This window comes from Gossypium hirsutum, chromosome D01 (assembly GCF_007990345.1).
Source record: "Gossypium hirsutum isolate 1008001.06 chromosome D01, Gossypium_hirsutum_v2.1, whole genome shotgun sequence".
NCBI lineage: Eukaryota > Viridiplantae > Streptophyta > Magnoliopsida > Malvales > Malvaceae > Gossypium > Gossypium hirsutum.
The window spans coordinates 8,562,904-8,588,516 of NC_053437.1; the positions used below are offsets into that span (position 1 = coordinate 8,562,904).

Genomic DNA, 25,613 nt, shown 5'->3' on the forward strand with positions numbered 1-25,613 from the left:
CTTGAATGCTAATCAGGAGGATGCAACAGAAATTAAAGTGGACAATCAATCAATTGTTGTCATTACCAAGAATCCGGTTTTTCATGGCAAGACCAAGCATTTCAAGATTAAATATCACTTTGTGAGGGAAGCAGAAATGTCAAAGGAAGTGAACTTGATTCACTGTTTCTCAAAAGTTCAGCTTGCAGACATACTGACCAAACCATTAGCTGCTACAAGATTCGAGCATTTGAAGAATGAAATTGGAGTTTGATGCTTTGTAGCCAAGGAGGAGTGTTCAAAGGTGGCAACAACAGCAGCAACATGCAAGAAACCATGCAAGACAGTTGCAGCATGCAAAGAACCAGGAACACAGCTGAAGCATGCTAATGTCCATGGTGTAATTTGACTGTAGAGCCTTTGCACAGTTGACTTTTGCTAGTTTATGTTGTAATCATTTGTATTTTGTTCAGCTAAGGTTTAATTGTGTGCGTAGCTGATTTGGTAGTCACTTAGGTTGTCATTATGTTGATGTAATAGTTTAGACACTTGCACAAGCAAGCTTTGTTTTCTTTCGATGTAATTTGAACTACATACGTATGTAACTTTGAACTCATTTTTTTATGTAATGAAGTTAATCTTTATTCATCATCTCAAAAACTATTTTTGCTTTTGTTTTTAATCTTTCAAACATGTACAAAATATTTGTTTTGTTCCTGTGCTGCTGATCAAGTAAACCAACACCTTATTTGATCCTTGAAACGGTATGTGTTTAGCAATTTCTTGATGGAAACTCTGCCGTAAGACTTGACATTTTGGTAAACCATGTTCACTTTATTAATCATTATTGATACGGAAATTTCCAACATATGTTTTCTTTTTCAAAGTATAGAAGTGAATGTTTTCCAGTTGCGCTCTGAATCGTTCTTGGTCAGACTCATAGTTACTGCTCATCATTCCGGATTGTTGCCAACCCTAGTTGCAATACTTGGTTAGAATTATTTTAACCTCGCCTAACTTTGGATTTGAATGCTACACTATTGCAAACTCAGTTGCTTTTCTAGAAGACGAGCAAGACACGTTGAATATAAGCATCTTCAAAGTCAGTTAAATATAAAAAAAACTTGAAGTCTCCCTGTTCTCTTAACAATAGTCATTGATATCCATGCTTACGGTCATCTATTCAAGACAAAAGTCTTGCATTTATAGTCAATGCATGAACTTAGAGTGTTCATTAAAATGGAATCTATACTTAATTCGGCGAGCAATGTGCTATCAGACTAGATATCCATGGAAATGGGTTTCTATTTTTACACTGCTTGTTGTTTCCTCGTCATCTTCTCAAAAGCTTCAACTGCAATCGACACCCTTTCTCAATCAGACTCACTCACCGACGGCATGACCTTAGTCTCCGGTGATGGAAGCTTTCAATTGGGTTTCTTCTCTCCTGGCAGTTCTAAGAACCGCTACCTGGGAATCTGGTACAACAACATCCCCATGCAAACTGTTGTTTGGGTTGCAAACAGGGTAAACCCAATAAACGATTCCACTGGCTTGTTGAAGATACAAAGTAATGGGAAAATCATGCTTCTAGTTCAGAACACAACAGCTGTTTGGTGCGCTAACTCGACAGCAAGAGTTGAGAATCCAGTATTGCAGCTCCTGGATTCAGGTAATCTTGTTGTCAGAGATGGAAAGGATAGTGAACCAGAGAATTACTTGTGGCAAAGCTTTGATTATCCATCAGATACAATGTTACCAGGGATGAAGATTGGTATTGATTTAAGAACTGGTCTCCATCGAAGACTAGCAGCCTGGAAGAACTGGGATGATCCATCTCCAGGTGATCTTACTTACGGTGTAGAACTTGAAGGAACCCCAGAGATGGTGCTAAGGAAAGGCTCGGAAAAGTTCTATCGGAGTGGGTTATGGAATGGCGATGGATTTAGTGGGACGCCAAATTTAAGGTCGAATCCCATCTTTGATTATGACTTTGTGTGGAATGAAAATGAGGTTTACTATATATACTCCCTCAAAAACAAATCAGTGATGTCGAGGTTTGTTTTGAACCAAACCCAAAGTGTAAGACAAAGGTATACATGGAACCCAGAAACTCAAACTTGGAAGCTGTTCTCAATCATGCCAAGTGACTTATGTGACAGAAGTGGACTTTGTGGTCCAAACGGGGACTGTGATAACAATAAGCTCCCGGCTTGTCAATGTTTGACAGGGTTCAGACCGAAATGGCTCGAGAGATGGAACTCATCGGATTGGTCCGACGGCTGCATACACAGTAAGCCACTTAACTGCAAGAGTGGAGACGGGTTTATCAGAATTGCGAAGGTGAAAACCCCAGACACCACAAACTCTTGGGTTAATAAAACCATGAATCTCAAGGAATGTAGAGCCAAGTGCTTGAGGAACTGTTCCTGCATGGCCTACACTAATCTATATGTTACAAGAGGCGGTAGTGGCTGCGCCATGTGGTATGGAGATTTGCTTGATATCAAACAATTTCAATCAGATGGTCAGGATCTTTACATCAGAGTGTCTGCTTCAGAAGCAGGTACTGCTTTATAAAACTACAACATGTTATTACATCTTGTGATAATACTTTTTGGGTTTTTGTGTAATAAAGAATTAATATTTGTGCTTCTTTATCAATATTGAAAATGGCAGAACGGAAGAAAAAGGCTAAGGTGAAACTTGCCATCATACTTGGGACGGTAATTGCTGCGCTTTTGGGGTTTCTTTTAATCGTCTGTTACATTCTCAGAAGCAGGAGAAAGTTAAAAGGTAACACTAATTATGGTCCTCATAAATGTACTAATTTTGTTTTGTTACAAATACCATAGTCATTTTGTATACTCGAACTTGTGTGTTCGATACTCGTATTTTGTCCGACATGGATGTATTTGGTTTTTTAAGTTTATGTATTCAGAGGATAATTGGAGGATTATATCTCATACCCAAATCCAAAAATGTGTGAGATGCTTCAAGAAAATGAAGAGTTAGAAGTTGCACATCATAGAAAATCCCAATCTCCATCCCAGTTTTTAGGAAAATTAAACAGTACTATTGATTTTTTTCCCTTTTTACTTGAATTTCTTACAAATTTGTATGATCTAAGAAACAGAGTCCCATAGTGCATGTACCAAGTGCTTGTCTATGTTTTATACTGTTTTCAGATGAAGTGAAAGACAAGAATCTAAATGATAGAGAGGATAAAGACGAGAATGAAGATATGGAGCTTGCAGTATTCGAGTTTGGTACCATAGCTCAAGCTACTGATTCTTTTTCATTTAACAACAAGCTAGGTCAAGGAGGTTTTGGTCCTGTTTATAAGGTAAAACTTGCTGTAATTTAGCACAATGATCTTTCTTTATTTTATTGAAAGCTCATAAAGTGTAATAAAATATTCCAGGGGACACTAGGAAATGGACAAGAAATTGCAGTGAAGAGACTTTCAAAGAGTTCCGGACAAGGATTGCATGAGTTTAAGAATGAAGTAAAGTTGATTGCCAAACTTCAGCATCGGAATCTTGTAAGGCTTCTTGGATGCTGCATTCATGAAGATGAGAGAATGCTTGTTTATGAATACATGCCTAATAGAAGCCTTGACTCATTCATTTTCGGTATGAAAATCATTACAAACCTCTCAATATTATCACTTTTGCTTCTTCAATAATCAAATGAGTTGCAAGACTAACAAGAATACCTACTTTCCAGATCAAACGAGACGCAGAGTTTTAACTTGGTCTAAGCGTTTCCGGATTATCTGCGGGATTGCTAGGGGACTACTCTACCTTCATCAAGACTCAAGGTTGAGGATTATCCATAGAGATCTTAAAACTAGTAATGTTCTACTTGATAGTGAGATGAACCCAAAAATTTCGGACTTTGGCCTGGCAAGAACTTTTGGAGGAGATCAAACTGAAGCTAATACAAATAGAGTAGTCGGAACTTAGTAAGTGTACTATTATGCCATTGCTATACTATTTGACCTATAAATCCCCATAACTACATTTTCTTTTATCCAACAATGTTCTGTAGTGGTTATATGGCACCAGAATACGCTATCGATGGGTTGTTTTCTGTAAAGTCAGATGTTTTTAGCTTTGGGATATTATTGTTGGAGATTATAAGCGGGAGAAAGAACAGAGGATTTTATCATGTAAATCAAAGTGGCAACCTCATTGAACATGTAAACATCGACAAATTCTATTATCATTATGTTTTGTCAGTTAAACTTCAAATGCTAACAGGTTTGAATTTGGCTGCAGGCATGGAGATTATGGAAAGAAAGCAAGCCTTTGGATCTTGCTGATGATTTCTTAGCAGACACTGGAGACCTATCCGAATTGCTACGGTGCATACACGTTAGCCTTTTATGTATACAGCAGCATCCTGAGGAAAGACCAAACATGTCATCTGTGGTTCTAATGTTGGGAAGTCATAATGAATTGCCTTCGCCTAAACAACCTGGTTTCTTGTTTTACAAGAACCCCTTTGAAGCTGATTGTTCATCCGGAAACGATAGATTGTCTTCGAGAAATGAAATAAGTTTATCATTATTAGAGGCTAGATAAGAAAAATATTGTATGGCTCACTTAATCTGTTATGTTCCAAACTATCAGTCCCACTTGAAGCTTGGGGCAAGATAAGATCAAGCAAGAGCCATCGGGTTTTAGGTTTTTCATAAATCTTTAGACATTGAAGGAAGATAATTGTTGTGGTGATAATTCTTGTTCCCTCGACAAATTGTTTAAATTTAGTGTTTAGATTCTTGAATCATGTTGTAGATGCAAAAATAAATTAGTATACAAGTAAAAAGGCTTCTCAACTTTGACTCAGGTCTGGGTCATTGTTATTTTGGATTCTATTAGGGGTGAAGACAGAAATTTTTTTTGGGTCGGACTTAAATTATATATTTTTACCATAATAAAAATGTAATTTTGCCATTTTAATAATCTGTATCTTTATTATTTTTAAATGATTAAATTAAATTTTTATCGATGCAAAGTACAATTTTACTATTATTAATTTAAAATTTTATAAATTATAAATGTGTGTAAATGAAAATTTTCCATTTCAACTCTCCGCCAGTGATCCCATTAAAGAAATTTCCCACCCTTACTAAAACTTGATAATTTGTTACTAGTCTAAGTTGGCTGGCTGATTAATCTCGGAACTCAATTGTCACTTGATTTCAAAACTTGATGTTTATGTAATTAGTTTTCTAAACCCAGATTGTAAATAATCAAGAAATTCGATTCGATAATTCTACAATTTAATCGTCAATCCTTGTACGTTTCCTACTGTCTTTTAGATCATATTCCACAAATTATTATTAATATATTTATATAAATTTATCCATTTTCGCCTCCACCTTTCATTAATTATACAAGTTGGGTGACACTACTTTTGATCATATTTTATTGTCATTGACTTACTCTCTATCACCAATGGTATGTGATAATTGACTGTCTTCTAATCATTGTGGGTTTAGCAAAGAGAGAGATCTTGTTTTTACGTTAGAGCAATAAACGACGTGCACCTAGGTGTTTAGGATGCTTTCTATTGTATTGGTTTTAGTCACTTTGATTATTTATGTGGTAATCATACATTTTGGTACTGTTTTGACACTTATGTGGTCACTCGATTAATTTACTTGTCATGCTACAGTTATTAATTATAAAAATTCATGTTTTGAGTTTGTTTTAATATGTGTAACTTGTGCATGAAAGTTTAGTTGTATGTTAGACTTTTTTAGGTACCTTTAAGATGCAGGATAAGGGAATTACTTCGTCATGCTTATTTGGGTTAATTGCTTGGAGAATTTGGAAGAGCAGGAATCTTTTCATCTTTCAAAACATCAATTGAATGGCTTATGATGTTATAAAAACCTCTCTTAGTTGGGTTCACCGTTTTGAACCTTTTCTAATTGGGATCAAGCCTAATTCACCCGATTCAGAAATTCATTATCATTATGAAGATAATTGGGTCTATTTATTTTCTGATGGAGTAGTGGCTAGAGCTTCCGGAAATACTTTCGCGGGTGGCATGGTTCGTGATCTGGTTGGCAATTGGATTTTGGGTTTCAATCATTATTTGGTTAGATGTTTGCCTTTAGAGGCAGAACTTTAGGGTATTCTTGATGGAATTCTCATTTTATTAAGTAAGGGCTACAAGAAAGTAAGGATTCAGACAGATAAGCTTGAGGTGGTCAGGGCCTTGTCCATGGAGGAAACAGTGGACTCCGGTATTACCTTGCTCAGAAGAGTTAAACGGTTTTTGCACTCTGAAGGTCAGTGGGAAATTAAGTATGTTCCTAGGGAGTGTAACTTAATTGCAGATCAATTGGCAATGATTAGTCTCTCTTGGCAGACTTCCCTTCAGATATTTGAAGTACCTCATGATTTGGTGGTTACGGCTATCCAACAAGACAAAGCCTTTAGAGCCTCTTAGTAGTTGTTAAGTTGTAATTCTGTTTATCATTTTTCACCAAAAAAAAATTGGCAAATTCTAAATATCTATATTAATGTCTCGAGCCATTAAGAACATTTTTTTTTTCCATTTGATGCACTTTTGGGTAAAAGTCATAAGACATAACATGTTTGTCTCAAGACATTGCATTTATTTTAAGACAAGAAACATTGAACCTAAATTAGGATAAAATACGTCTAAGGTCTCAAGACAAGAGGCCTTGTCTCGAGACACCAAACTTTGAAGCTAAATTAGTTTTTCAGTAGAAGTATGTCTCGAAACATGACTTCATTGTCTTGAGACATGATTGTGCAATTTGATATTTTGGGCTCAAAGTTTGTATCTTGGCCTCATTTGTGAGTGCCTATGACCTCGGGCATTCGTAAGTGGGCCCCATCCACCATGATTACATGTATTTGCATTTACTTATTCAATTATGCAGAAATTTTGCAATTTGTATGTTTGTTCGTTTAAGTTTCTCTAGCAACAAATGTGGCAACTTGTATTTGAATTTATTATTCGGATCAGGTGTAAGGTGTTACATAGACACACTAATATGAATTGTTGCATCGATATCTATCCGTCAATTGTGTCTAGGTATCTAGATCAAGTTAACCTTAAACAAATAAAATTGAAAAGTGCACCTATTGCACTACAAGAGAGACAATCATCTTAGTTGATTTTCGATGCAACTCAATCCATGACATATTTTCAGACAAATCATTAGCAAAGCATACGAAAAGAATCACACATATATATACCATGAAACATACCTTAAAACAGTTTAAATCACAATCAAATACACATAAATTTTAACCATCACATTAAACTCATTTATTAACCATAATGTTTGATCAAAGCATGAAACCATACATATAAAAATAAACAAGCCATTTTCACATGGCTTATTATATATACACAACATTCAAAATATATTTCAAAAAGTAGTATAGCTTATACATGCCATAGAATTTAAGTTTGACTTTTATAAGTGCCGATAAATTGACGATAGTGTGATTGACTTTGCTGACGATCCCCGAGCCCGTAACTATTTCCAAAATCTATAAAACCAAGGCAAAAACATATGCACGGTAAGCTATCAAAGCTTAGTAAGTCATAAGCAAATAAATAATTCAATGTCATTAATAATTCAATATCACATTACCGAATTATTCAATTCATATTCCTATATAAAAGCATATAAAACATAATTATGATTTCACATACACTTACCCTTTGGCCGAATATAGGCTTTTCACACACACACATACTTACATTTGCATCATATAATTTGTATCACAACTGAAGTAACCAACTTACCTTGATATCATATATTATTCAACTATTACATACTTGTACTATCATGTACTTATATGTCACATTTATCATTCATTGGATCCGCACAATTTGTGCTAAATAATTTATCGAGGCCATAATGAAGTTGCACAATTAATGCTCTCTCTCATTTAACCAAATTGATCTCGGTATCACACATTTAATGCCCATTATTCACATCGTCATTTTAGTTTCGCACACTTAGTGCTCATTATTCAACATCACCATTTTAGTTTCGCACAATTAGTGCCATTCATATAGCCGTAGCTATTCCATACTCGCACACTCAGTGCTAAATATCGATAATTCACATCCACGTCTATTTCTGCTTCCTAAACTTAAACTCATTCGACTACACACACACACACACACACACACACAGATATATATATATATATATATATATTTGCATATTTTCATTTCAGCATATATAACAAATATTTATTTAGAAATTATAACATCTATTTGCTTATAAACTTACCTCGGACAACGATAAATCAAAACAGAAATGATTAATCGACGACTTTTGTTTTCCCCCGATCCAAGTCCGATTTCTTTAATTCTTGATCTAAAAATATTCAAATTAAACTCATTCAAACATAATTTCATTCAATTCAGTTCAAAAACGCATAAATAAATAAATTTCACTCTTGCCCCTAACATTTCACATTTTTCACAAATTAGTCCCAATTTCACAAAATACAAAATATTCCAAATTGACTACACTATAGCTTGGACGAATATTCCCTAGACTCATATAAGTCCATGCATGTCATTTATTTCACATTTTAGTCCCTCAATTTATTATTTTTACAATTTAACCCAAAATAATCAAATTCATCAAAAATTCAAAAACAAAACATTATAATCTTTCACATATCTATAATACTTCATCATCAACCACTAAAACCACAAGCTATCATCAATGGCAATTCACAAAATAATCATCAAATTTGAAAATTAAGGCATGGGCTTTGTAGTACTCAAAGCAACGATCACAAAAACGTAAAAATTATCAAAAACCGAAGCAAAAACATACCTCAATTGAAGAAACACAAAGCCGAACCCTAGCTTCTTTTACTTTTTCTTTTTCTTTTATCTTTCTATTTCGGCAAGAACAAAGTTTCATGCATGAACATTTTGTTTTTATTTTATTTAACATAAGTTATTTCATGTTTTACTATTTTAACCTTATCAAACAATATATAACTATTATATATTAATGTCAATGTCGTCCACTAATATTAGCTATGGCATAATTTCAACATAAATGCATCATATTATAAAGACAAATTCAATTGGGCATTCACACATTTAACTATCAAATTTTTATTTTAACGCGATTAAGCCCTTTTTATTAAATCGGGCATCCAAAAGATAAAATTTTAAAACGAAAATTTAGCACACACAAATTCACACAATATAAACACCAAAAGTAATTTTAAAATATTTTTTTGACTCAGATTCGTGGTCCTGAAACCATGGTTCGACTAGGGTCTAAGTCAGGCTGTTACATTTCTTGTTTTTCTTTGTATACCTCATTGAAGTTAGATTTGTTTAGAATATATCAATTTCAACCTCTTCATTCTTGACAAACCTCTTTTCAATGTCGACCATGAATATCATGGTAATCTTATCAAACATAGTGCCCCTGAATGTTTCTAGAATGGCATTTTTCATGATAATCATATACATGTGATTTGATGTCTCTCACCTTTCCATCTCCCTCTTTTGATCTTAGGTACTCTCATGTGTAAGCAATGGAGGAGAACCAACCTTAATGCAAGGTCGAGATTTATGACTTTGAAAACTGTCGTAAGATTCTCTTGCCATGATTTGAAGTTCGTATCATTTAACGTGAGAACATAATCAATGCGTACAGTAATGTTGGTATAATAGTAGTTGAATTGAACAAAACAAGCTCACATAAAACTTTAATATAAGCTGAATTAATAACTTTGAATAAAGGTAAACCTCGTATCAAGATATCAAACACTCAATCATATTTCATCTTTGGATAAAATATTTACTTGTAGGTGATATCTTGGTATAGTAATCAACATTGACAATAAGAACATATCGACCAATAAATCTTCCTTCGGACTAATTTATTACTCACATGTAAAATTGAATAATTTTGTCACATGTTTATCACCACTATTTTCACATGTAATTTTACCACATTTAACTCCTTTTTTCCTCAATTTAATAAGAAACAACGAATTTATTTACCTTGGGATCTTGACAAAGAAAACAATTCCTTGACTCGACAATGGAACTCAGCTTCAGATTTGCTGCAACTGTTACAAGCCTTGCCACTTGACCTCGAGCAAGTCCAACAGGCCACTCCAAAAAGGCAATCATTCTCGACACTTCAATCAAAAGTCACCTTCTTTAGGCTCTAGATTAGGTTTTGATTGGGTTTTCTCATCTTGTTATTTTCCAAATCATGTTTCTTTGAGGGAACATGAAAGAAATAGAAATGGATTTTTGAGGTTAACGGGTCTTGTTGGTGCAATTAGAAATCGACAGGGTGTCTATAGATTATGGTGTTGTTATTGTTGGGCCGGGGTTGGCTCCATGGCTTATCTGCAGCTATAAGGTTCAAGCAATTGTGTCAAGAAAAAAAATGTTGATTTCTAAGTTTGTGTTGTTGAAAAAGATGCTGAAATTGGTATGTTTCTATCATCTTCTTTTGCGGGATTTTACAGTCAATTTGGCTATGGCGTTTGATCTTTGAACCATACAGTGTAATTCTAGCTTTGAGCTTTTATAAACATTGATTAATATTTCTATGTGATTGCCAAAAAAGGACCAACTTTTGAGATTTTTTTAGAATTTTAAAGTTTAAAATTATACGAGTTTGAATTTTAAATTTTATTTAATTTTCTTTTGAATTTATTATTATATACTTTTTTAAACTAACACCTCACCACCCTTCAAACATTTAACTAAAATCGACTAAATTGGGTGATTAATTTAAACTTTTTAATAGCTGAGTAATTAGAAAGGAAACTTGACCATAATTAGGTAGAGGTGCTCATGGGCCGGGCGGCTCAGCTCAACAGCCCACCCAAAATATGGGAGGGTTCGGGTAAAAATATAGGTCCGAAATATGGGTTTGGGCAAAAAATGAGGCCCGTTTAGAAAACGGGCCGAGCCTCGGACACCACTTTTTTGGCCCGGGCTCGGCCCGCTCCGGCCCGAATATAATAAATATATTTTTTTATTTAAAATATTTTTAAAATACTTTTTTTATTTTTAAAATAAATTTTTGGTGTTTATTAAAAAATGGGCCGGGTCAGACCGGGCTCGAGCTTAGGAATTTTTTTCCGAGTCAGGCCTGGACAAAATTTCAGGCCCATATTTCGGGCCGGGCCTAGGATGTAGGCCAAAGATTTTTCAGTGCCCGACCCGGCCTGGCCCATGAGCACCTCTATAATTAGGTCACCTCCTATATTTTACTCTTAATCATATTAAAGCAATTTTAATTTAAGTTAACTTTTTATGAAAGTAAATAATAATAATAATAATAATAATAATAATATGATATGCATATTATTTAAATTTTTTTTTCAATTACTCAATTATATTTGTAATTATATTATATTTATTACCATTAAAAAAACTTGTCTATTTGAACATTAATAAAGAATTGAATATTCTAGAAATGAATTTAGAAAAAAGTATGAGTTGGGATTTATTTTAAATCTAACTTTTTCTTTAAAAAAGGGATAAGCCTCAAAATTATATATGAACTATGGTTTAATGTATAATTGTATACATGAACTTTGATTTTGTGCAATTTTATACATGAAATTTTGATTTAATTTCAATTCTTGTAAATTATTAACACAATTATTGATATAACATCATTTTGTGTTTATATATTGCATACATAAATAATTATATTTATCCAACATAAAAATAGATTGATATATTTATTTCTTTAAATGTGTATGATTAAAATAAAATTAAAGTTTCAAGTATACATTTAAACCACAATACAAATATAAGTACAAAATAACTACAAATATAATTCCAAATAATTACAAGATAGAATTTAATTAAGAATAAAAAATAATTGAATAAATATGTTCCCAAACATTATAATTACGTGCTGTTTAATGTTACAGTTGTAATTTAAGATAGTTAATTATTTAATTCAATGTTATAAATTCAATTCAAGAATCATCTTACAAATCTAACTTTATTAATTAGCATGAGAAAATCTCTTCTTCTTTTTTATATTGGGTAAATTTAACCAATTACCTTTAAACTTTATTTAAAATTACATTTTAGTCATCAAACTTTCAAAAGTTACATAATAGTTACTAACGTTATCAAATTGTTACATTTTTGTCGCTCAACTATTAACTTCCGTTAAAAAAGTAGCATTGCGCTTTAATTCAAAGGGTTAATAGTTAATTTGGTCCCTAAGCTAAAGTTAAAATCATTTTGATATTTTTAAAATTTTCTTAACAATAAAAATAAATAAATCTTATAAATAAATAAATAAATTGTACAAAAAACCAAGAATTTTGCAGCTAATTTTTTCATGTTCAACCTCAGCAAAAATCACAATATTTAAACTTTCACAAAAAAAATTTTATTAAATATCTATTCACTTTGATCATAAATCATTTTTTCATTTGCTTTGTTATCTTATGCTCTCTTCATTTTCATTTTTCTTTTCCTTTTTTTTTTCCTCTTTTTCATGTAAATCGATGATGGCTTTGTTCTTCCTAGATCATTAAATATAATATATATATATATGTTTTATTTATAGTTGAAAGTAAAATCTTAACTTGAAATTTGGGAGAAGAAATTTTAGATTTGAAGAAGAAGAAGAAGAGCACTTTGTATATAAATTTAAAAAATTCAAAATTCTCGTCGAAACTACTTTTTGAAAACAAAATTAGTTGTCGACTTAAAAACAAAAATTGGAGTCGCCACCAATCTTTTTTTGAGGTGCGATTGGGTCACCTTGAGATTTTAATAAAACATTTTGATTTATTAAAATACGATTTTGGTCTACGAAATTTGAGAAAATAGGTTCGGGAGTTGGTTACGCACGAGGAAGAGTTAGCACCCTCGTAGCGCCCAAAATTGGTACCAAATTAATTATTTAATGTCTTAGTGCCGAAAATTCGAAAAGACTATAAAATACGATCTTTTTAAAAGAAAATTTGAATAAATTGAATTGGATGATAAGACCCTCTTATTTCGAAAAAGTAAAATGTCTCATCCAGTGAGTTAGGGTGCAACATTTTTAATCTTCGAAACTAAGTTTATCTTTTGACTTTTAAAACTCATGCATTTAAGTTTGAGAAGGATATTCGGTTATTTAGGTCAAATGAAAAATCAGAACTCAGTGAGTTAGGGTTCAATTCCTCAAAACTCTAAATACTGAATATTGCCTTTATTTTTTAAAAATCCTTAACTCAATGTAGCAAAATGTCATATACAGTGAGTTAGGACACAACATTTTAAAATCCCGAGAATAACACATATTGATTTAAATAAGTAATATAATGGAAAACTTTATACAGGAAATAACATATGCACAATAATATATATAAGAAGTTAAAGTAAATAAAGTATATTAAGATAAGGTTGTAGAAAAAATACATTATATATGAAAATAGTTTTTTTTTAAATACATATATATATATATATATAAAAGCACATTTAAACTTGAGGCTAACAATTATAGCAATATGAATTAATAATATACCTAATGAATTTTAAAGTAATAATATATAACACAAAATGAATTCAAAATAATAATATATAATGAATCTAAATAAAATAAATTTACTATTAGTGCTAATACATCAAAGTTTGAAAAGAAATAATGCATGAAATTTAAGCTACTAAAAATAACAATGCATATAAAATAATATATACTTATAATAATAGGCTAATAATAATAACAATAATAATAATATTAATAAACTAATATAAACCTAATTAATACCAAACCAATAAAAAGGATTAAACCGAAGTTAAAATGAACTTTAAGGGGAGGAAAACGCGATTAAAAAAATGTCCCAGGGTCATTTTAAAACACGCAAAAAAAATAAGGACCAAAACAGAAAATATCCTGGCCTACTCTATGCGTAGCGTTTAGATTGTGGATTAAAATAAAACAAATTCAATATTACATGGAAAAATTTGAAAACAAAAAAACGATGGATTTGAAATGATGGAATAAAATGGAAGGATTAAAAGCAAAAATAACCCATCAAGGTTTAAAACACGCGTATCTGGTCTGGTTTAGGGTCGGGTCATCAGGTCACACCTTTAAACGGTGTCGTTTCAAAGCTACTAACACAGGCTTTAAACGACACCGTTTTGTGCTTTATATAAATGCCAAAACAAAACCCTAAAACTATTAGCCTTAATCACTTTAAACATATTTTTAAAAAAATAAAAATAAAAAAAACCATTCCTTTCCGCCTCCGCAGATCTGAAACCATTCCCCCTACTTCGACACTTCGCAGCCGAAACCCTTCACTATCGTCTTTAATTCAAACGGAGCAAATGGGGATTTCGATAGTGCCCCTCAAAGGTATGGCTTCTTTCCTTCTGTGTTTTTTTTTAAATAAAAAAAACTCGCATACACAGATGAATATTCAATTAAAAAAACACGAAGAAAGAAAAACGTAGAAGAAAAATCACCTTCAATAAACTGCTTGTTGACACCATTTTTTTTATGAAAACGGGGTAGACTTGGGTTTTGAAAAATGAAAACAAAAACGGGAGTCGCCACCAATCCTTTTTGATAAGGTGTGATCGGATCACCTTGAAAAGTGGTTGATTTTAATAAACGATTTGATTTTATTAAAACAACGATTTTGGTCCACGAAATTCAGAAAAACGGGTTCGGGAGTCGGTTACGTATGAGGAAGGATTAGCACCCTCATAACGCCCAAAAATTGGTACCTAGTTGATTAGTTAATATCTTAATGTCGAAGATTGAAAACTTTAAAGAAATTTAAAATACGATCCTTAAAAAAACTCGGATGACATGGATTAAGATTTAAGAGAATATTTGGCTATTTGGTCAAATGAGAAATCGAAACCCAGCACATTAGGGCACGTTTTCTCGAATTTCCCAAACGCAAAACATTGCCTTATTTTGAAATTTTATAAGGATATTTGGCTATTTGGTTGAACGAGAAAAATTGAAACCCAGCACATTAGGGCACGTTTTCTCGAATTTCCAAAAGTAAAATATTACCTTTATTATTTTTTTTAGAGAAAAAATTCTCATCTCGGGAAAATGACGTGTCATATCCAATGCGTTAGGACACAACATATTGAATTCTCGATAATGAGTTTTTTATTATATATTTTTTTAAAGAGTAATCTCGATTATTTAGGTTCAACAAAGAAAATAATAACCCAATACGTTAGGGCTCGGTTCTCTCGAAGATCCCAAATACCGAGTATTACTTATATTTTTAAAATTTTCCTTTTCAAGAATCTAAGTAAAAATGAATATAATGGATAAATAAATAAGTAAATAAATGAATAAAAGAATCAAACAAATAAAATTATAAAAAATGCAAGAAATGTAAGGATGTACCCATGTATGTATGTACATATAAATTATAAAAGGTATAAAAGTATGTTTTTAGACACATGTATTTTAAAAAAAAAAGAAAATAAGTATACGTATAGACATATATATATGAATATACATACATAAGTTACAAACTATATAAATATGCGCGCAGATTATATAAAAATATAACATGCAAATATATAAGTATATGAGTTATAACAAAAAAGATATCCACAAGAGAATATATATTTTAAAAGCAGAAAAATATATATAAATGTATATACTCATGGAAATGGGACATGGATATAGATATATAGATGTATAAAATATAAAATATGAAAAACATATACAAGCATGTACACGTATACAAATGCATTACGGAAATATGTGCATGTATGTATAATCGTATGTGATATAGCAAATTTTAAAGCTTGAAAATGCAAATAAAACTTAATAATTTCAACAAGTAGTAAACAAAATAATGAACAAGACTAAATCGAAAACTAAAACAAATCTCAGGGTTAAAATCCGTAAATAAACAAAAGGGTGGCTCGGGACCAAAATGGTACACGCTGAAAAGGGGGAGGGGTTGATCAGGAAATATTCCCCTCCCCAGCACGCAGTGTTTCAATGTGGACTAAAATGAAACACGCGAAAAACCAGGAGGCCAAATTAAAAAAACAAATGGGACCAAATTGCACTCAGGCGCAAAAGGGGAAGGACCACACGCGCAAATATCCCCCTAAAGCAAAATGCGCGGACCCTCAGGGTCGGGTCGGGTCGACGCGCGGATCCGCTCACCAAAACGGCACCGTTTTATATTTAGTATAAATATAAAAAAGAAAACTAAAAAAATCAGTATAAATATATTCAGTCTCTCTCTCTCACTCTCTCGGTCCCTCCTCCGACCATGGTCTGGCGAAGGCTCCGGCGCACCTTCGCCGTAGCACCGCCGTGGGAGGCGGCCGGAAGTGCAAAATCGAACCTTTCCTGTTCCTTTTTTGAAGCTAGACGCCTCTAGGACACGGATCCAAGGGGGAACTTCGAGAAAGATGAGCCCAAGGCCCGAAAACGAGGAGAAACCGCTCATCTCCTCCTCCTCCGGCATGGTACAGGTAAGGTGTTTTCCTTGTTTTTTTTTATATATTTTTGTGTTAAAAAAAAGGAAAAATAAACTTGTAAAAAAACAATAATAACAGTAAGTAAAAGAAAAGAGAAAAGAAAACTGAGCAAATGTTCAACCTTTTCTTTTTTTTTTATTTCTGTTTTTTGTAAAAATAGGGGCTGAACCCCTTTTACAGTGATTCAGATGGCTTTTTATAGCCCCTTTCTTTTACAAGCCTTTTTTACTCTATTTGCTTCTTATTGTTGCGTGTTTGCAGGTGGAGCAGGTGAGGACGGATGTGACCGTGGCGGTGCAAGTGGGCGACGTCGGCAGAGGCTAGGCGCGGCGGTAGAAGGCCCTAGGTACGGCGCCTAGGGTTTGAAAAATTTTTGTTTTCTTTCTGTTTTGGGTTTAGGCTAGGGTTATTTTGGGCTTAGGGCATTGGGTTTGTGGTTAGTTGGGTAGTAGGCTTGGGGCTATTGGGTCAGCCTTTAATTGGGCTTAGGTAGGTTAGGCTGAAATAGGTTAAGTCAAAATAGGCCTGTACACTGCTATTTTTTATTTTCTTGTATCTGTTTTTTCTCCTTTTTTTTCTTTTGCATCAATCAGTTTTTTTAATATATATTACAAAAGGAAAAAAAAATTCCTTTCAATTTTTGCTCTATTTTCTGTTACCTTAGTGCCCTCTCCTACGGTTCGTGGTTTGGTGCAGGTGCATACTAGAAGGAAGACCTGCGTGGTGTGCGACATGCGGATGAGAGGTGAGACGTGTGGAGGTGGCGTGCGAGGAACGACAGTGACAGCAAGGTCAAAAGACCTAGGTGCGGCGCACCTAGGGTTTTTCTTTTTTGCTGAAAATGTTTATGTTGTGGGCCTGTTGGGCTAAGTTTTAATTTGGGTATGTTTGTAATTGGGTTAGTTGGGCCTGGTTTTGGGCTTGTAATTTAATTTACTTTGGACCCTTTTTTTGTTTATTTTTGTTTGTTTTCTATCGGGCCGAGCAAATTTGGGCCTCTACAATTCTAAAATAAAAAGCTATTCTAAAACCCAATCAATCTAGTTATTGGACTTACAAAAAAAATTAATGGGTTATAAAAGAAATAGAGTACTTTGTATTATAAATTAAAAAAAAAACAAATCAGTTTACCAAAGAACTGTCTTTTTACTTAATTTTTTTCTCCTTTTTTTTTCATAATTATCGAGAAAATTGTGCAGATAGGTCATTGATGGTAGAATTTTTTACGAATCTCAAGAATGAAAGCAATATTGCAATTGTAGATTTTGTTTCTTGAAAACTCGAGTAGCAACAATCAATCTAATAGTGAAATCCGAATCTTGCATTAAGATGTCTTATGCTGAGACTTTGAGAAAAAAAATAAAACAAAATAAAATTTACAAATCAATTTCTAGGTAAAACAACATGAATGTGTTCATCAACAGTGAAAATTTAATGGAATTTAGTTTGAAAATTTTAAGATTTTTTATATAATAAAAGTTCGCAATCTTGCTTTAAAATTATTTTTAGTTTTAATTTAAATAATTTTTTTATATTTTTACATATTTAAATTTTTATAATTTTTTTAAAAAAATATTCTTTTTACAATTATATTTAAGAAATTTTAAAAATATTATAATGATTTTTAATTATGGGACCAAATTAGCTATTAATCCTTTTAATTAAGAAGCAACGTTAGTTTTTTAATTGAAGTTAACACTTGAGTGATAAAAATGTAACAATTTGATAATGTTAGTGACTTATACAATTTTTGAAAGTTGGGTAATCGAAATATAATTTGAATCAAATCTTAAGGATCATTTCAAAAAAAAAAATTTAAAGCTTAGGGATAGCTGGTGTAGTTTACCCTTTTATATTTTATAAATTAAAAATAATGAATTAATTTAATTTTTAATTTATTATTGTCATTTTTCATTCTTACATTTTAGTTAGAAAATAAAAAGGATAAACTACTTAATTGTTGATCCAACTTTTAGTTTGATAAAAAAAAATCCCATTTAATTTGTTCACTACCATTAGAAGAATCTTCTCCTTTTAATCACTCAATCATTAACCCATTTGATCAAATCACACTATAAAATACTTCTTTTTGCACCAATCAAAATTTTCTTTCTTCCTTTCATTCTCTTCTTCTTTAACCCAACCTTTTTTTCCTCCCATGCCCTTGTTTCCAACACCAAACTCGGTCTACATCAATTCGTTCTTCTTGTACCTTCCTTCATGACGACGACGACATTATGGGGTGACCAAAATGATTTTTTTTTTATACTAAAATGAAAGCATAGTAAAAGTTGAGTGATCAATTAGAGAATTTACCCAAAAATAAGTAAACTTTAATAAATAAAAAATTAAAGATAAAAGAAGAAACACGTTGCATTACCCGATGAAGGGGGATTTGCTTTTTTACTAGGTCAAGACTCGCAAGGCTTCGATTACCCCATGCCTATGGTCATCTAATCAATGCATGAACTTAAATGTTGATTAAAATGGAATCTATACTTAATTCGGAGACCAATTTGCTATCAGATTAGACATCCATGGAAATGGGTTTCTATTTTTACACTGCTTGTTGTTTCCTCACCATCTTCTCAAAACCTTCAATTGCAATCGACACCCTTACTCCATCAGAGTCACTCACCGATGGCATGACCTTGGTCTCCAATGACGGAAGCTTTGAATTGGGTTTCTTCACTCCTGGCAGTTCTAAGAACCGCTACCTGGGAATCTGGTACAACAACATCCCCATGCATACTGTTGTTTGGGTTGCAAACAGGATAAACCCAATAAACGATTCCACTGCCTTGTTGAAGATACAAAGTAATGGGAAAATCCTGCTTCTAGTTCAGAACACAACGGCTGTTTGGTCGACTAATTCCACAGCTAGAGTTGAGAATCCAGTATTGCAGCTCCTGGATTCTGGTAATCTTGTTGTCAGAGATGGAAAGGATAGTAAACCAGAGAATTACTTATGGCAAAGCTTTGATTATCCATCAGATACAATGTTACCAGGGATGAAAATTGGTATTGATTTAAGAACTGGTTTCCATAGAAGATTAGCAGCCTGGAAGAACTGGGATGATCCATCTCCAGGTGATCTTACTTTTGGTGTAGAATTCCACGGAAGCCCAGAGATGGTGCTAAGGAAAGGCTCAGAAAAGTACCAGCGGAGTGGGTTATGGAATGGCGATGGATTTAGTGGGACACCAAAGTTAAGGTTGAATCCCATCTTTGATTATGATTTTATCTGGAACGATAATGAGGTTTACTACATATATTCCCTCAAAAACAAATCAGTGATGTCGAGGTTTGTTTTGAACCAAACCCAAAGTGTAAGACAAAGGTATACATGGAACCCAGAAGCTCAAACTTGGATGCAGTTCTCAATGATGCCAAGTGACTACTGTGACAAATTTGGACGTTGTGGTCCAAATGTGGACTGTGATGGCAATAAGCTCCCGACTTGTCAATGTTTGACAGGGTTCAGGCCGAGAAGGCTCGATAGATGGAACTCATCGGATTATTCCGCCGGGTGCATACACAGTGAGCCACTCAACTGCCAGAGTGGAGATGGCTTTATCAGAATTGGGAAGGTGAAAACCCCAGACACCTCTAATTCTTGGGTCAATCAAACTATGAATCTCAAGGAATGTAGGGCTAAATGCTTGAGGAACTGTTCTTGCATGGCCTACACTAATGTATATGTTACAAGAGGAGGTAGTGGCTGCGCCATGTGGTTTGGTGATCTGCTTGATATCAAACAATTTCAATCAGATGGTCAGGATCTTTACGTTAGAGTGTCTGCTTCAGAAGCAGGTACTGCTTTATAAACTACATGTTCTTGTTACATCTTGCGATAATGCTTTTTGGGTTTTTGTGTAATAAAGAATTAATATTTGTGCTTCTTTATCAATATTGATAATGGCAGAACAGAAGAAAAAGGCTAAGGTGAAGCTTGCTATCATACTTGGGACAGTAATTGCTGCGCTTTGGGGGTTTCTTTTAATCGTCTGTTACATTCGCAGAAGCAGGAGAAAATTAAAAGGTAGCGCTAATTATGGTCCTCATAAATGTACTGATTTTGTTCTTTGAAAATGCCAAAGTAATTTTGTCCAACATGGATATATTTGGTTTTTTAAATTAATGTATTCAGAGGACAGTTGGAGGATTATATCTCATACCCAAATCCAAAAAATGTGTTAGATGCTTCAAGAAAATGAAGAGTTAGAAATTGCTCATAATGGAAAATCCTAATCTCCATCCCATTTTTTAGAAAAATTAAACAGTACTATTGATCTTTCCCCTGTTTTACTTGAATTTCTAACAAATTTGTATGATCTAAGAAACAGAGAGTCCCATAGTGTATGCACCAAGTGCTTGTCCAGAATCATGTATATAAATCAATCAATATAGAAAATAGGCAATGGGAAATGCTACCCAATGTTTTATACTGTTTACAGATGAAGTGGAAGACAAGAATCTAAATGGTAGAGAGGATAAAGACGAGAATGAAGATATGGAGCTTGCAGTATTCGAGTTTGGTACCATAGCTCAAGCTACTGATTCTTTTTCATTTATTAACAAGCTAGGTCAAGGAGGTTTTGGTCCTGTTTATAAGGTAAAATTTGCTGTAATTTAGCACAATGATCTTTCTTTATTATATTGAAAGCTCGTAGAAGTGTTGTAAAATTTTCCAGGGGACACTAGCAGATGGACAAGAAATTGCTGTGAAGAGACTTTCAAAGAGTTCCGGACAAGGACTGAATGAGTTTAAGAACGAAGTAAAGTTGATTGCCAAACTTCAGCATCGGAATCTTGTAAGGCTTCTCGGTTGTTGCATGCAAAGAGATGAGAGAATGCTGGTTTATGAATACATGCCTAACAGAAGTCTTGACTTATTCATTTTTGGTATGAAAATCATTACAAACCTCTCAATGCTTTCGCTTTTGCTTCTTCAATGATCAAATGAGATGCAGGACTAATACGAATGCCTACTTTCCAGATCAAACGAGACGCACAGTCTTAACTTGGTCTAAGCGTTTTCAGATTATCTGTGGGATTGCTAGGGGACTACTCTACCTTCATCAAGACTCGAGGTTGAGGATTATCCATAGAGATCTTAAAACTAGTAATGTTCTACTTGATAGTGAGATGAACCCAAAAATTTCAGATTTTGGCATGGCAAGAACTTTTGGAGGAGATCAATCAGAAGCCAATACCAATAGAGTAGTTGGAACTTAGTAAGTCTACTATTATGACATTGCTATACTATTTGATCCACAAATTCACATAACTTCATATTTTTATCTGGCAATATTCTACAGTGGTTATATGGCACCAGAATATGCTATTGATGGGGTGTTTTCTGTAAAGTCAGATGTTTTTAGTTTTGGGATATTATTGTTGGAGCTTATAAGTGGAAAAAAGAACAGAGGATTTTATCATGTAAATCAAAGCGGCAACCTCATTGAACATGTAAACATCAACACATATTATATTAATCATATTATGTTGTCACTTAAAACTACAAATGCTAAAAGGTTTGAATTTGGCTGCAGGCATGGAGGTTATGGGAAGAAGGTAAACCTTTGGATCTTGCTGATGAATTCTTAGCAGAGACTGGAGACCTATCCGAGCTGCTAAGATGCATACACATTAGCCTTTTATGTATACAACAACATCCTGAGGAAAGACCAAACATGTCATCCGTGGTTCTAATGTTGGGAAGTCATAATGAACTGCCTTTGCCTAAACAACCTGGTTTCTTATTTTACAAGAAACCCTTTGAAGCAGATTGTTCATCCGGAAACGACGGATCGTCTTCAAGAAATGAAATAAGTTTATCATTATTACAGGCCAGATAAGAAAAAGGTTGTATGGCCCACTCAATTTGTTATGCTCCAAACTATTCATGTCACTTGAACCTTGAGCAAGATAAGATCAAGCAAGAGTCATCTAGGTTTAGATTTTTCATTAATCGTTTGAGATTGAAGGAAGATAATTGTTGTGGTTATAATTCTTGTTCCCTCAACAAATTGTTTAAATTTAATGTTTAGATTCTTGGCTTATGCTGCAGATGCAAAAGCAAATTAGTATACAGGTTTTTATCATTGTCATTTGAGATCCTATCAAGGGCGAAGTCAGAAAATTTCAATGCGGGAGAGCAGAATTAAATTTTATATTTTTACTATCGTAAAAATATAATTTTACCATTTTAATAGTGTATATCTATATATTTTTCTAAAGATTAAATTAAATTTTTATTATTTGGGGTTAAAATAAAATTTTATTGTTATTAATTTAAAATTATATAAATTAAAAAAAGATTTAAATAAAAAATTTAGGATCTCGCGCACCCACTAGATCCCATTGAAGAAATTTCTCACCCCTTACTAAAACCCAATAATTAGCTACTAGTCTAAGTTTACTGGCTGATTAATCTTGGAACTCAATTATCGGGATTTTTATCAAAATATTATAAAAAAAAACCAAAATATTATAAACTTTTTTTATTTACCAAAATAATACAAAAAAATAAAACAGAAAAAAAAAGCTGCGACGACGTGACAGCACACTGGTGGAGGGGTTGCCATAGGAGGCACCAGTTGTGCCAGTGCTAGAGGCGGCACCGATGGTGCCCCTACCACAGGCGGCACTGCCCCTATAATGGGGTCCATTCGGCTGGTGGGTGGGGGAAAGAGAAGGAGAGGGAAAGGAGAAGAAAGAAAGAAAGAAAAAGAAAGAAAAGGAAAGGAGAGAAAAGAAAGAAAAAGAAGGAACGAAAAGGAAAGGAGAAGAAAAAAGAAAGAAAAAGAAGGAAAGAAAAGGAAAGGAGAAGAAAAAAAAAGAAAGAAGAAGAAGAAGAGGGAAGGAAGGAAAAAGAAAAAAAAAGGTGATTTTTTGTATTAATTTATTTTTTTGTAATATTTGTGTAAAAAAATTATGTTATGTACATTGTATGTGTTTTATTATTTTATTTAGCATATATATTTTATGAAATTTATTTAGCATGAAAAAATTCATGTTATGTACATTCTATGTTGATTAGAATTTTTTTTTATGAAATTTATTTAGCATGTTGTAATTAGTTTTTTTAGGAAAATAGCATTAAAAATAAAATGATAATAAAATATGTTTAAGGCTTTCTGAGCATTCTAAAGACTATAAATACCAATTTGAAGAGTAAAGAAGGGGGCAATCAGAGTAGATCGAAGAAAACACTCTAAGAACGCCATCGAAATAAACTCGAAAGCAGATCTCTATCAAGATTGAAGACCTCCTTTCAATTTCTTTCGAAGTTTTATTATTATTATTTTTTTATTTCTTGTGGTTATTCTTACTTTGAGATGTTTTCATTAAGGATTATGAACTAAATTCTCTAGATATCTAGGGAGGATGAAACCTATGATGAATCCTCTTATTTAATTTCTATTTTTACACGATAAATACTAGATTTTTGTTCTCAATTATGTATGCTTATTTCTTATTTTAATATTTCTGGGATATTAATTCATATTTTATGTGCTTATTTTAGTGGATCAAGAGTCCTTGTTTAAGAGTAAATCTAGAATAATTGAGTGGAGTTGCATGCAAGAAAACATAAAATACGAAAAGAAAAAAAACGAAAATTGTATATTCACCGAAAGTAATAAAATCCGAAAAAAAATGGTATATTTAAAAAACACACTAAATTAATAAATTTCAAACATAATGTACTAAAATAATGTAAAATAATAAAATTAGAAAATATGATATTTTTAAAAGTAATAAAATGCGGAGAAAAAAATATGAACAAAGGGTCGAAGTAAGAGTTTTTTACTAAATTTTTAAAAATTCAGAAATAATTAATACAAATATATCAAACAAAATGTAATGAATAATATAAAATAAGAAAATAAGAAAATAATATATTTTTATTGAAAGTAATAAAATTCGGGAAAATAATACGAGCAAAGGGCAGGAATAAGGATTTTTTTTAAAATTTATTCAAAAAACACACTAAATTAATAAATTTCAAACATAATGTAATGAAATAATGTAAAATAATAAAATTAGAAAATATGATATTTTTATTGAAAGCAATAAAATTCAGGAAAATAGTACGAATAAATGGCCGAAATAAGGGTTTTTTACTAATTTTTTTTTGAACTTGCAGGCTTCGAAATGGCTTCATTGATTAATCCTGGTACACACATATCTGATGCGACTAATAATGAGGTATGATTTATTATTTGTTAATCATGTGTTCTATTTAAAAAGGATATACGCAATATATAGAAATAAATCATGTTATCCTAATATTTTTTTTCTGTAATTTAACACTATCAGGACTCGTACCGAGTAATAAGGGGACGGGTGAATGGTTTAAAGAAAGCTCCGGATTCACGATTGATGCCGTACTTAGAGCAAGCCGGATTTGAGTCAGCAGCATTGATCCGGACGTTCGACTTGCAGTATGATTTATTGTCTGTGCCAGTGGAGCATTGGCGCCCAGAGACCCACACTTTTTGTTTTCCGTGTGGGGAGTGCACGGTCACCTTAGAGGATGTTGCAATGCAGCTTGGGCTCCCAATCCACGGGAGTCCCGTAAAGGGAGTATCTTCATTTACTGATTCGGGTGCAGTTTGTTATCAGCTTCTAGGAGACTCGCCAGAGGACGAAGAATCAAATTTTATGAGCTTGAAATTTACATGGCTGAAAGCCAAATTTGGACAGTTATCAGCGAATGCCACTGAAAGCGAGTTGATGTGCGCTGCTCGAGCGTACATCATGCATATCCTAGGGGGAGTACTGATGCCCGATGCAAACAACAACAATGTGCATATGATGTACTTGCCCCTATTAGCTGATTTGTCCAATGTCTGCTCGTATAGCTGGGGCTCTGCCGTTCTAGCAGTGTTATATCGGGAGCTTTACAGGATTTGGGGGGCAGTGACTACATTCTGAGCTTCTCAGAGGGATAATACGCATACGAGTTTGAACTCTTTGGATCCTACCCGCCGCAGTACGGCACGCCCGGCTCGTATCCGCGGCATCATGGGACTCCCTCCGCAGCATCAAGTTCGTCAATGTCGAACGAGCCACCTGCGGCAAATGATTTTTTCTCTATGTTTACTACACCC

General features: G+C 33.1%; 2 protein-coding genes and 1 long non-coding RNA gene across 9 annotated transcripts; 2 read left to right on the forward strand and 1 right to left on the reverse strand.

Annotated features, from left to right (window-relative positions):
- The first annotated feature begins 1,168 nt into the window (after positions 1-1,168).
- Positions 1,169-4,891, forward strand: LOC107952358 (G-type lectin S-receptor-like serine/threonine-protein kinase At4g27290). The gene is made up of 7 exons (XM_041086961.1): positions 1,169-2,545; positions 2,659-2,775; positions 3,168-3,325; positions 3,404-3,614; positions 3,709-3,946; positions 4,033-4,183; positions 4,263-4,891. Exons 1-7 carry the CDS (start codon positions 1,270-1,272, stop codon positions 4,566-4,568), a joined length of 2,457 nt encoding a protein of 818 aa, XP_040942895.1. The 5' UTR covers positions 1,169-1,269; the 3' UTR covers positions 4,569-4,891.
- A 2,395-nt stretch (positions 4,892-7,286) lies between these two features.
- LOC121213814 (uncharacterized) lies at positions 7,287-8,912 on the reverse strand. Its single transcript, XR_005909257.1, has 3 exons — positions 8,840-8,912; positions 8,282-8,368; positions 7,287-7,526 (listed from the first exon to the last, which is right to left on the reverse strand). It is a non-coding gene; the product is annotated as an uncharacterized lncRNA (long non-coding RNA).
- A 9,975-nt stretch (positions 8,913-18,887) lies between these two features.
- LOC107951783 (G-type lectin S-receptor-like serine/threonine-protein kinase At4g27290) lies at positions 18,888-22,566 on the forward strand. 7 transcript variants are annotated; one of them, XM_016886920.2, is made up of 7 exons: positions 18,888-20,307; positions 20,420-20,536; positions 20,952-21,109; positions 21,189-21,399; positions 21,494-21,731; positions 21,816-21,966; positions 22,050-22,566. In XM_016886920.2, exons 1-7 carry the CDS (start codon positions 19,032-19,034, stop codon positions 22,353-22,355), a joined length of 2,457 nt encoding a protein of 818 aa, XP_016742409.2. In that variant the 5' UTR covers positions 18,888-19,031; the 3' UTR covers positions 22,356-22,566. The 7 variants fall into 7 exon arrangements, 5 of the variants coding, with proteins under 5 accessions (XP_016742409.2, XP_016742411.2, XP_040942894.1 ...); XR_005909255.1 differs by having other exon boundaries at positions 18,906-20,307; positions 21,168-21,399; positions 21,869-21,966; positions 22,050-22,184; XR_005909256.1 differs by having other exon boundaries at positions 18,908-20,307; positions 21,869-21,966; positions 22,050-22,184.
- Positions 22,567-25,613: the final 3,047 nt, after the last annotated feature.

What these genes read in the sequence shown, in the direction of transcription:
- LOC107952358 (XM_041086961.1), top strand. Translation starts at nt 1,270, where the DNA reads ATGGAAATGGGTTTCTATTTTTACACTGCTTGTTGTTTCCTCGTCATC. An exon ending in CCTTGACTCATTCATTTTCG is followed by an intron (nt 3,615 to 3,708) that starts GTATGAAAATCA and finishes CCTACTTTCCAG; the next exon opens with ATCAAACGAGACGCAGAGTT. An exon ending in AATAGAGTAGTCGGAACTTA is followed by an intron (nt 3,947 to 4,032) that starts GTAAGTGTACTA and finishes AATGTTCTGTAG; the next exon opens with TGGTTATATGGCACCAGAAT.
- LOC107951783 (XM_016886919.2), top strand. Translation starts at nt 19,032, where the DNA reads ATGGAAATGGGTTTCTATTTTTACACTGCTTGTTGTTTCCTCACCATC. An exon ending in AGTGTCTGCTTCAGAAGCAG is followed by an intron (nt 20,308 to 20,419) that starts GTACTGCTTTAT and finishes TGATAATGGCAG; the next exon opens with AACAGAAGAAAAAGGCTAAG. An exon ending in AATAGAGTAGTTGGAACTTA is followed by an intron (nt 21,732 to 21,815) that starts GTAAGTCTACTA and finishes AATATTCTACAG; the next exon opens with TGGTTATATGGCACCAGAAT.